At 41.4% G+C, this 11,897-nt stretch overlaps 1 protein-coding gene across 1 annotated transcript; it reads left to right on the plus strand.

The window, feature by feature from the left end:
- Nucleotides 1–3,326: 3,326 nt before the first annotated feature.
- On the plus strand, nucleotides 3,327–6,653 carry TSPYL4 (TSPY like 4). The gene has a single exon (XM_058566411.1). It carries the CDS (start codon nucleotides 3,382–3,384, stop codon nucleotides 4,621–4,623), a length of 1,242 nt encoding a protein of 413 aa, XP_058422394.1. The 5' UTR covers nucleotides 3,327–3,381; the 3' UTR covers nucleotides 4,624–6,653.
- The last annotated feature ends 5,244 nt before the right edge of the window (nucleotides 6,654–11,897 follow it).

Consider the following 11,897-nt stretch of genomic DNA (forward strand, 5'->3'; position numbering starts at 1 on the left):
GAGAGGGGAATAGGATGAAGAGGGGAATAGAGGAAAGAGAAAATTTAACATTAAATTGGGGTGGGTGGTCATATGGCCTTATTTCTAAGAAAGCACCTTCTCATTTTATATGTTGTGTAGGGTTGTAGAATCATATAATAAAGGAGTGCACAGGTTCTTGAGTCAGATTAAAACTGGGTTCAGATTGAGGCTCCTTCACTGCTGTGTGACCTTGGATAAGCGACTCAATTTCTCTTTGCTGCAGTTCCTTCTGAGGTAAAGTAAAATGGAGGTCATAATATTATCACCTCATAGGGTTGTGAGGATTAAATGAGATAACACATTTAAGTGTGTAGGTGTCTGGTGTATAGAAGACACTAAATAAATGTAAGCTATAATGAATATATAACCAGAAACCATATCATTCTGAAAAACAAACTTGCTATTCAAAAGAGTAACAATAGGTGATATTTCATAAATTTTTCAGTATTTACTGTACACTTTAGTAAAGTCACTCCTATTTGACTATATTAATTTATGTTTGAACTTCTGTTAAACTCCTTGTCCTGTAGCAAATGAAAATTACCTCTTAGATTTTCATGGCATTTTCTATGGATATTTTTCCATAGAACCATAACTTATTGATGTATATTTTTCTGTGTAGTGAGGTTTATTGCCAACTGCCAACAGAACAGGCTCTGTTGTATACAAAAAAATTCTATATTCCAATACGTAAAAAACATAAAATACGATTCATAGCTATAAAACATTTATCCACCCAACTCAAAATGAATACTTATACTACTCAAACTCATATTATTCGTTTCAGTAAAACTTTTTAAAATTGTCATTTAAATCAAATCATCAGGTTTCACTGAAATCTTCTATGAAAGAGTCACTGGGCTGGCTATACTACAGTAGATGCTAAGGAAGAAGAAGCCACTATACAGCCATCCTTGTCTAGCTGGGATGAGGAGACTGATCTGCATGAAACAACCAAGCAAGTTAAAGAGAGAAGATAGATAAGTACTAAATTGGATGGCAAGGATCATAAGAGCCACAGAAATTCAGAGGACTATCAGAACGGTAAGGTGGTTAAGGAAGGTTATACATAGAAGATGGGAGGAGGCAATCTGCCAATTAATGTATGTCCGACCATGAGTGAGTTAACTTCTCTGTGCTTCCTGGGTCCTTGTTTATGAAATTAATGCATTTAAAATGCCTAGTGCAATCAACATGATGTAGGCTTGAATGGACTTTTAAAAAATGGGAAGGCTGTTATTAGTAATCCTGTAAATGATTCCATTTACAGAAATAATCAAAGCTAGAGACAGGGATGTTTCAAGCAGTGGAAATATAAATCTTTTAAAAATTTTGGTATACACAAGGGAAAAAAAGTTCACAGATAGCAGCTTTATGTAATTTTCTAATTTTCTGTTGCAAATAGCAAACTCTTTTTTTCCTGTATGGCAAAGTAACTTTCATTCAGCATTTGCTTCTTCTCTGCATCTTGGCTCAGGTTAGAATCTAAGAGAATTCATCCTTCAACAGTGCCAAGATTCTTTAGAAAAAGAAACAAGGCAGAATAGTGTCAAAGAACAACTCCAAGTCACAAAATCACTTAATTATAGCACACTGTTTACTTTTTTACAAGGAGGATAAATCAATAGATTGATTTCATCCCACAAAGGCAAAAAACAGGATTTATTAAAAGAAAGAGGAAAGAGAAGAGAGAAAAAATGAATTCTGGGAAGAGTGAATCTTATTTGCACAATTTTTTATGGAATAACTGATTAGCTGGCAGCAGTCAATCTGGACAGTCAGTCCTTGAGTATGCTGACTAGAGGTACAAAAATATCTTAATTCTTTATGAATTCTCTGGAAAACCTTTGTGAACTAAACTATAAAGCTGTATGACAGACTGTTTCTCTGTAACGTCTGCCAGAGTCTTTCCATCAACACCTCATTCTTAGTTGGACCAGGTCTGCACATGTTCCCTCACTAGAAGTCTCAGTATACCTGATGCTTTTCTGTAAATCGTTTTTCCCTAAATCCTTACTTCTCACTGGATCCTCTTCTGAGCCCTTATTTGAAAGTGATCATAATCTGGGGGGCTCTGTACCGGAGTTTCTATTACAAAGAGTTATAATCAATCATTTTCTAATATGAATTTAAGACATTAGACAAAAACACACAAAATTTAAGTTTTCCCTCGTTCTTGCATTTTTGTAAGGATTAACATTAGTATTTTCACACCACAACAAACAACAGATAATAGTGACATCACTATCAAATGAATCGTATGAGTTGACTGACTTGAATAGAAAATAACTTTTTCTTACTTTTTAAGTAAATATTTTAATACTAACATTTTAAATGTTACTTAAAATATTTTAATTAAGACAATTAATAGCTCCAGTGCCTGCAAACAGTTGACTATTGCTTCTGTCCTGCAGTGAATTATCACAGAAGCAAATTCTGGCAAATATTTGCTGGCTTCATGCCCACAGGCATTATGAAGCAGGAACTCTTTTTAGATTAAGACTATAACCTGAGGTTAGGCAATATATAATGTGCATAATTTTAGAAATTAAAATCTCCTGAGATTACATATCTTCCAGTAATGCTTAAAGGCGAAATTTGCGCACTGCCGCGTGTGTGGGTCACCTCTGAGTAAGGAAAATACACTTTGCTATTTATATCATTTAAAAGTGACGAAGAAATATTGTCCAACTGCTTCGTAGGTGTTGGCCAAAGTATATAAACTTTAAAATCTCCACGGCAAATTGAAATAACCCTTTATTATGCCTTGCTAGGATGAGAGACGTTTCCCTCTCAGCTGCGCCTAATTTTTTAAATCATCACACAGCAACTTTTTACCTTTCTTAAAAATCAAACTCTGCTCATCTCTATTCTTTGGTAACACCCATGAATCCGTACATTAAAGAAAAACGGCATGTGGATTGTTGAATCCTCTTATAAATGGAAGCCCTATGAGCTGACTTGAATAGACAATAGCTAACCTCTCCTACTTTTTAAGTAAATATTTTAAGAGACAATAGCTTAGGTGCCTTAGAAATTCTTTCAGAGACTTAGAAATCCATATTAACACCGTTCTCACACGCTTGGGTTTGGTCTGCAAACATCAGTAAGCCAAACCTTCTCCAGGCTACGAAATCCACAGCATTCTGGAACTCGAAGACAAAGGAATACCCTTCACTGACCCGTGTAATCACAGGGCGCAGCGAGTTCTCGCGTGACGTTAAGACGCTACAGCCCTGACGTCACCGGTTACCATGGCAGCATCCTCCAGAGTGGAAAAGAGGGGTGGTGCGAGGGGCGGGGCGCGGCTTCTGCGGAGGACAAGGGAAGCTTTCCTCCTGCAGGTCTGACTTCTCCAAAATGAGCAGCCTGGATGAGGGCGGCAACCTCCCTGTCGCTGAAACCTGCGGCCTCGCTACTCCGGACCATGCCCCGGGACATCGGGACCTGAACCAGTGCGAGGGCGAGGAAACCGAGGCGACACAGGTGATGGCGGGCACAGGTGAGGGCGGCCTGGAGCCCACCGCGGAGGGAGGCGCTCCCCGGGACCCCGTGGGTTATGGCCCCGCGCTCCGCATTCGAGTTGCCTGCAGTCGCGGCCGTGCAGCGACCAAAGCGGGCCGGAAAGAGACCCCGCCTCCCACGGAGGGTCTGGAAGCAGCCTCTGCCTCCGCCTCGGGGGCAACCGACAATAGCCAGGAAAATGGCTGTCAGCGTAGAGAGCCGCGCGGCCCTGCTGGGGAGAAAGCTCTAGAAGCCTGTGGCGCAGGGGAATTGGGGTCTCAGATGATGCCTGGGGCGAAGGCCAAGGAAATGACAAAAAAGTGCGTCGTTTCAGCGGCTGCGGAAAAGGAGGGAGTAGCGGAGGAAGTGGTGGAGGAAAAGAAGGTGATACAGAAGGAAAAAAAGGTGGTAGGAGGAGTGAAAGAGGAGACACGGGCCAGGGCCCCGAAGATCAATAACTGCATGGACTCGCTGGAGGCCATCGATCAGGAGCTGTCAAATGTAAATGCCCAGGCTGACAGGGCCTTCCTTCAGCTGGAGCGCAAGTTTGGCCGCATGCGAAGGCTCCATATGCAGCGCAGAAGTTTCATTATCCAAAATATCCCCGGTTTCTGGGTCACCGCCTTTCGGAACCACCCCCAGCTGTCACCAATGATCAGTGGCCAAGATGAAGACATGATGAGGTACATGATCAATTTGGAGGTGGAGGAGCTTAAACAACCCAGAGCAGGCTGCAAATTCAAGTTCATCTTTCAGAGCAACCCCTACTTCCGAAATGAGGGGCTGGTCAAGGAATATGAGCGCAGATCCTCTGGCCGGGTGGTCTCTCTCGCCACCCCAATTCGCTGGCACCGGGGCCAAGACCCCCAGGCCCATATCCACAGGAACCGGGAAGGGAACACTATCCCCAGCTTCTTCAATTGGTTCTCAGACCACAGCCTCCTCGAATTCGACAGGATTGCCGAGATTATCAAAGCAGAACTGTGGCCCAATCCCCTGCAGTATTACCTGATGGGTGAAGGGCCCCGCAGAGGAATTCGAGACCCAGCAAGGCAGCCAGTGGAGAGCCCCAGGTCTTTCAGGTTCCAGTCCGGCTGACTCCTGCCCATGGGAGAATCTTGCACACGAGTTTCCTTGCCACCTCCTGTTGGACCTGTGCTTAGCCAACAGCATGCAGTCTTCTATCTGCTTTCTCTTCACACTGCGTTATTTGGTTCTTTGGTTCTTCTAAATCTTCAACAATCACTGCTGGCAAGATTGTCGCTTGTATGCTTATTCTCTTCTTCCTCTGGGCCTGCATGCTGTTCTGCATCGTGTTACATGTTCCAAGTGCCTGGCCTTCCACTGCCTCCATGCCAAGCACGTGATGCTGTAGATACGCGCTGCCTTCCTTGGCATGCCTTGGGCCCTGTCTGTGACCATGCTCTTCTCCCAGTTATTTAAGTGCTTATCGGCCACAAAGAAGCTTGATATATCTTTGCAAATAACTAGCTGGGCATCGTGCTTTATGCTGGCTGTCCTCCTGATACCAGTGTACTCTATGACAAGCTCTTTGAGTTTCACTGCTGCAAGATGAAGCTGATGTAGGTGATGCCAGCCATCAATCCAAACTGGACATTCCAGGCTACCACTAACTGGTTCTCAGCTGTCTTCCTGGGCTGGTGCCATCCACCCTGCTGATTATCTGGCAGAATAAGCAGGTGGCTGGTGGGTGGCTATTAGGCATGAATGAGGTAACAGATGAGAGGTGTTCTGTGTTCTCACTTTGGTCTTATTATGCCTTTGGTCACTCTGCATTGTGACCAGGTACTGGTGAGTATGAAGGCCTGTGCTATGGCCCACCCAAACCTGCTCTCAGCCTTCTGGATGAGCTTTGCACAGGCACCATGCCTGCCTCCTTAGGAACTATCTGTGGACTTAAGTTCCTAAGCAGCACATAGGGACACCACCGCCCCCCACCCCCCGCCCCAAACCCAATGGCTGTTAGGCAGGTTGGGCAGTCATATGTGACAGTGCCCAAAACAAGGCTGGTATGTGGGTCCTTTCTAGCAGTTGGCCTTTCTGAGCCCTAGCCAACAAACCACCTAGGCACCTTTGTTGGGCATCCCCCTCCTAAGCCCTCCTGCATCCATTCTGAACATGACAAAGTCGCCAGTGTGGAGGCACTGGGGAAGAGGTATTTCTGATCTGTGGAGCCTGTTATGGACCTGTCTCTGTCTGCCTCTCTCTGTCTTTGTCTCTTTCACCCTCTGCCTCCCTCCGTCCTTCCCCTGTTCTCTTTCCCTCCTCCCTCCCTCTGAAGCAGTTACAGCTCAGAAACAGAAAACAAAACTGGCAAAGCAGGCTTTTTGTTTAATTTGCTCTGTCCTTGATTGTGTCCAGAGGGAGAAAGCTACTGTATGATAGACACCAGATCTCTTACTGCCCTCATACCTCCACCCCACTTCCTTTAGCAAGGTCTAAACGTTTCAAAGGGAGATCTGTAGGTAATTGCTTAGTGATGGGAAGTGATTTTTTGGGGCCAACTTGGACAACCCCACCCTTTTTCCCTATCCATTCACCAAAACCTTCTGTGTGTTTCTTGAGCTTTAGTTTGAGAAGCTGGGAGGAGAGACAGAAGGGCCTCACAGTGATGGGTTCAAGACAGACCCAGAGCAGGTTTTGATCTAAAGCAACCAAAACTTAGTTTTACTCCACTTTTCTAAACATGGAAATTCTTTTTTGGGCCTTGGACCACTTAGAAATAACCCAAGACAGCATTTTGAGGGTCAACCCTGTCCTTTGTACTATTCAGTTACCACCCTGATGTGCCAGGGGCTTCCACCCTACTGCCTGGCCTTGGCTCTCAGTCTTCAGCTTCCCCATATCCTTCCCTGCTTCTGTCCTAACAAAGGAGGGAGCAGGCTGCAGTCTGCATTGTGGGAGATGCCAAGCCTTCCTCTTACGAGGTAAGGGGATGTGTGGAGTCTGGATTTCCAGGACAAGTTCCAGTAGGTGGGACAGCAGTGCTGTCAGGGCTCTCCTATTTATGGAGATGTATGGTCGTTATGACTATCCACCCTTATCCTTTCTCCTTTCTTTTTGAAGGCCTGAGCTCCCCGAGGGCAGCTCCACAGAGCAGTGTGTGTGTGGGGGGTCGGTGCTTTAGGCTGGGGAAACTGAAAGCCCAGAAACAAAAATGAGCTTGCTGTGGAGTGGGCTTGGAAAGGCAGACAGGAAAGACTGGAACCCTACAGGGTCTGGGGTGGGAGGGGAGACCCCTGAGGCTTTTCCCGGAAGAGGTGGGTTAACATTTCAAGAGGATGCTTGGAGGAGTTAGGTTTTCCTCCAGTTTTTCCTAACTCCTCGAATTCACCAGTAGATTTTTGTACACAAAAGTGCAAGTCTGGATGTTTTCTTTCTATTATATGTGGAAGATTAATGGTATATGTCCTTATTTCACTGTGTTTAAGTAAAATCCTTTTAATTCCTTTCTCCTTTTTTGCTTGCTGGCAAGATTGACATTTACAGGCCTGCTTTTTGCTTGTAATTGAGAATGTGTGCAAAAATATCAAACTTGTTTCCTGTGCAGTGTGAAGACTTCTGCGAACATTCAATAATATATCAGCTTGTTCCGGTCTCTCTTCATATATAGCTCTATTCTTAGAAATATAATTTGAATGTGATCTTTGAAATTTTGCAAATTGTTGCTGTCTCATGAAAGAAATCTCAAAAACATAACTGTTGTCTTACTTGATATTTCTTGCTCTAGCAGTAATGTTGTACTTGACATTTTATGTTCCCAACCAGTGTAAGTACTTGTAGAATTGTTCTGTAGAATTGCTCTGGCAGACTAAACAAGGATTATTAGTGCTTTAGTCTTCTCCTGTGTGCGAAGGAAAAGTAAAATCTGTCACTCTGCTGTATTTCTTGTTTTGACCAAAAAATAAAAATAAAGTTCTGTCTGTGTTGTTTAGGCTAATAAAAGGTGGAGAAATCATTAAAGTTATCAAATTGTGACAGTAAGCATCATCCTGAAGCTTAAAAAAAGGAACAGCCACCAAACCTCCAAAATTTTTTGCTTGGATAGTGGTAAATAAGCCCAACTAAAATTGCATCCTCATGAACATAATTTTTAATTAAAGCACCATATATTGATTTTTGTCACTTACCTGTTTTCAGTGGAAAACTATTCATGCACCATCCTTGTTTACTCCATTTATGTTAACTATGTCCCCTGTTGGTCTCATTCTTAGTGAGCCTAAGATAGACTGTTGGAAAATTAATCATTGTGCATTCTGTAAGTGCTACTTAAATTCTTTTCCTACAACAGTGTAGTGCTTTTTTACAAAAAATATGACTGAAATGTCTAGAAATAAATGATATCAGACATCACAACTTTAATTACCAGTATGTTCTGCTATTCAGCAGCTATTACACGAAGGTTTGGGAGATAAATACTTCTGCATTCTCTGCAGTGGAGAGGGCTATGGATGCGGCAAGAGCTGTGAAACTGAATGACCAACTTTTTTTAACCATTTAACAAAAATTTGATATAATGGCCCAAAATTACTGATTTGAGGTAGAGATTGTTAAATATAGGTAGACTTGCTGACTCGTGGTGCAGTTCTTACTTGCAAGTTCTACTTGCTGAAGTATAATTTTTCTAGGCCTGGAAAACATTAAGTATTAGAGAGCTAGGTTTTCTTGTGCAAGCTCTAGAACCATCGTAATCCCAAATTTCCCATACAATGTTCATTTTACCTTTTCAACTTAGTGATTGATTTCTGCATTGTCAACAACCTGTTTCAAGCATTCTCTCTTTTATCCTGTTCTCGACACAATCAGAAAATGTCATTTTTGTTGCCCTCGGTTTATTATCAGCTTTAGTCTAACCAATAGTATTAATTTTTCTAGTAAGCTGGTGCCACTCATTTGTTACAGATTATCACGGTTTCTGTTCTGCTTAGTCTAATAAAATTAGACTCCATTAGGCATTTTCTAGGTTTCACTTACCTACCAATCGGTTCACTGCTATAGCCCTGTTCCATTTCTTTGCATTGCCTTTTTGTCTTCCTCAATTCTAGACCCAAATTACTCTTTATGCAGACCTACAAACCAGTTGAGAGGTTCTCTTATCCTCTGTTCACCAAAGAAGTATTATCATTTTGGTCTGCTCAAGCCATATTGTCCTGTGAGTAGTCGTGACATCATCACTTCCCTGGTCCCCACATAACAGAATCTCCTTGGGCATCCTTTGCCATTTATGGGTGTTCAGCTCAAGCCAGACACCCCCCACAGAAGGCTTCTCTGACCTTCCTTACTCAGACCCCTTCTCCTCCCCATTACTCCTGCTGCTGCTTCTGCTTTATCTCCAGTTGACTCAAGTTTCCTTAAATCAGTTTTCATCATTAAAAACAAACCAAAGGGGCCGGCCCAGTGCGCAGCAGTTAAGTTCATGTGTTCCATTTCAGCAGCCCAGGGTTCACCGGTTTGGATCCTGGGCGTGGACCTACTCACCACTCATCAAGCCATGCTAAGGCAGTGTCCCACATAAAGGAATTAGAAGGACCTACAACTAGGATATGCAACTATGTACTGGGGCTTTGGGGAGAAAAAAGAAAAAGTGCAAGATTGGCAACAGATGTTAGCTCAGGACCAATCTTCCTCAAAAAAAAATGTAAGTTTGTTTTTGTTTTTTTTTGTAAGATTGGCCCTGAGCTAACTTCTGCCAATCCTTTTTTTTTTTTTTTTTGCTGAGGAAGACTGGCCCTGGGCTAACATCCATGCCCATCTTCCTCTACTTTATATGGGACGCTGCCACAGCATGGCTCGACAAGCGGTGCGTCGGTGCCCGCCCAGGATCCAAACCAGTGAACCCCAGCCCGCCGCAGCAGAGCGTGCGCACTTAACTGCTTCTGCCACCAGGCCGGCCGCTAAAATGTAAATTTCTAAAACAACAACAACAAAAAAACAAACCAAAAGAATTACCTATATATTTTTGAGTTCCCTGCCCCAAGGAGTCACAATTTGAGCTCTGGATATTGCTTTTGCGTCAGATACACATTCTCTGGCTTGACAATCTCAAGAGATGTGTCAGGCACTTCCATGTTTGTTCTCACGTTACCTTCATAATCTGGACACGACTTTTACTATCTCCATTTAAATAATTGAGAAAACAGGCTCAGAAAGTTGAAGTAAATTGCCTAAAATGCAAGTTACCCACTTAAATCTTTTGATTTCAAGCTAGGGTACCTTCCACCGTAACACAGCCATCTGTACTAAATTTGGTATAAAACAAAACAAAAACACTATTTATGTGAGTATTCAGGACTCAGTAGGTTATTCTTAACCTTCAAGAATGGTCTTTGAAAGGGGTACTTTTTAGCACTTATTTTAATACAGGATTCCATACAGTAACAGATTAAAACACTCCTGAATTTACATGTGTAATCTTGCTGTTGGCTGCATAAATGAACGAAATTAGCAGCTTGTTCCTTTTATCAAAGGGAGTAAATGCACCAAAAGGACTTTAAATATTCTACTTATGAAATTTGGATGCTAAGAACTGTAAAGAAATGTTGACGTCTCTATTGCATTTAGAGAAGGAATATTTATTTTTTAATTGATTCGTCTTGGTGATTGCTTTTAACAGGCACTTAGTAATTTATTCCTTCTCTTTATTAAACTTTGTTAAACTTTATTAAGCTTTGATCTTTACCCAGAAATTACCAAGAAAGTAAAATAGTGTTTTTCTTTAGTCTGAGAACAGGGGCATGGTACAAGAACTTGACGGTCAAGCAGTCTATGTGCTGCTGTAGTTGTCATTCTAAGTAATGACCCATCTTCTCTATAGGCACAGATATCCCAGCTCCCACTAAGTTTACTTGGACCAGTTTTCATTCTTCCTTCTCCATTTTGGTTTCCTCAGCACCAGAGAGGGAAATTTACTAAGTATTCAAGTGGACCTTTGAATCTGAATATGAAGAAAGAGTAGACATGCTTATTGATGACTTGAGCATATGTGGCTTCCAAGAAGAGCAGACTTCATTATACATTTTAGCACTCCTGTGATTCTTGGGTCTCTATTTTACTCTTCCGGGTAAGTTCCATGTTATAAATATTTGTTTTAATACTTTTTACTGAATTATGTTACTTTAGAAAGGACAGAGCCTGAGTCTTCATTTCTAACCCCTCACATGTCTTAGTATGTGAGGTATGATTGGTAAGGTGAAGTGTGGTTTTAGACTGAGAATTTGTCCCAATCTAGATCCAATATTTTAAGACTTTTATGTGTCAGTCAACTAAGAGCGTGATTTTTAGGTCAAACTTGGGCTCATGTACAGACTCTGTTCCTTAGTGCAACTTTGAGCAAGCATATTATTTAATCTCTGTAAATTTCAATTTCCTCATCTGTAAAATTTTAATAACTATACACACCTCATATGGTTGCTCCAGGGAGTAAATAAGGTACATGAAGTAGCCTGGTGAGGAGTCAGCACTCGTTACCATTATTTTTTAACCATTATTTCTGAGGATGATTCTAGAGACCAATAACAAGAGACACCTTTTTGAATTCACCCTATGTGGACTGGACCATGCCCAAGGATTTTCAAGGGCAGCAACTGGACCACACTGGGTGAGTTAACTCTCAAATATATCCCAGTCTTGCACTAATCTGGAACCAACTCTTATGATAATCTTGTGCTCAAGAGTCTGAGAAACGGTAAGGGAATGTTCCTGCAACATCACAAATTTAAAAAAAGCTATCCATGTGATTCTAACATACAGTCAAGGTTATTATATCCAAAGAGATAGTTTGAAATTTCATTTTATGCTGGTTTGTTATATAAAATAATCATATAGATTTATTTGATTTTCATTCAAACCAGTTCACTAAAAGTGTGTGTATACATATATGTGTCTATATATATATGTACTTATATATGTATATATATGCCTTAAATATATATATATATTTAAAGTTATTGTTGGATATGAACATTGGTGGAGAAGTAATACTTGATTCAATTTAGAGTTTAACAAACTTAGAAGTAGTTGACTTTAGATTGCAATTCATGGTTCAGTTGAAGTTTCTGCTACCTCAATATTCCAAATATCAAAATCTGGCAAACTATTTGACCACTGTGCCATTCAGATCTTTCTTCTGCTGATGAGATCAACAGTGGCCAGCAAAGAAAGTATCAGCTGTGCACTTATTTGTAGATATCTTTTAGATGATGAATGTTTGCCTGTATGCTAATATTTAACTGCCTATTTACACAGTTTTCCTGCTTTCTTATTTCATATAACTTTATTAAAGAATATTCAGCTTTTCTTCTCTAATATCCTCTTTTTTACTCTTCATACCCAATTAGAAACACTGGTACATT

Source organism: Diceros bicornis, chromosome 23, assembly GCF_020826845.1.
Source record: "Diceros bicornis minor isolate mBicDic1 chromosome 23, mDicBic1.mat.cur, whole genome shotgun sequence".
In the NCBI taxonomy this organism is placed as follows: domain Eukaryota; kingdom Metazoa; phylum Chordata; class Mammalia; order Perissodactyla; family Rhinocerotidae; genus Diceros; species Diceros bicornis.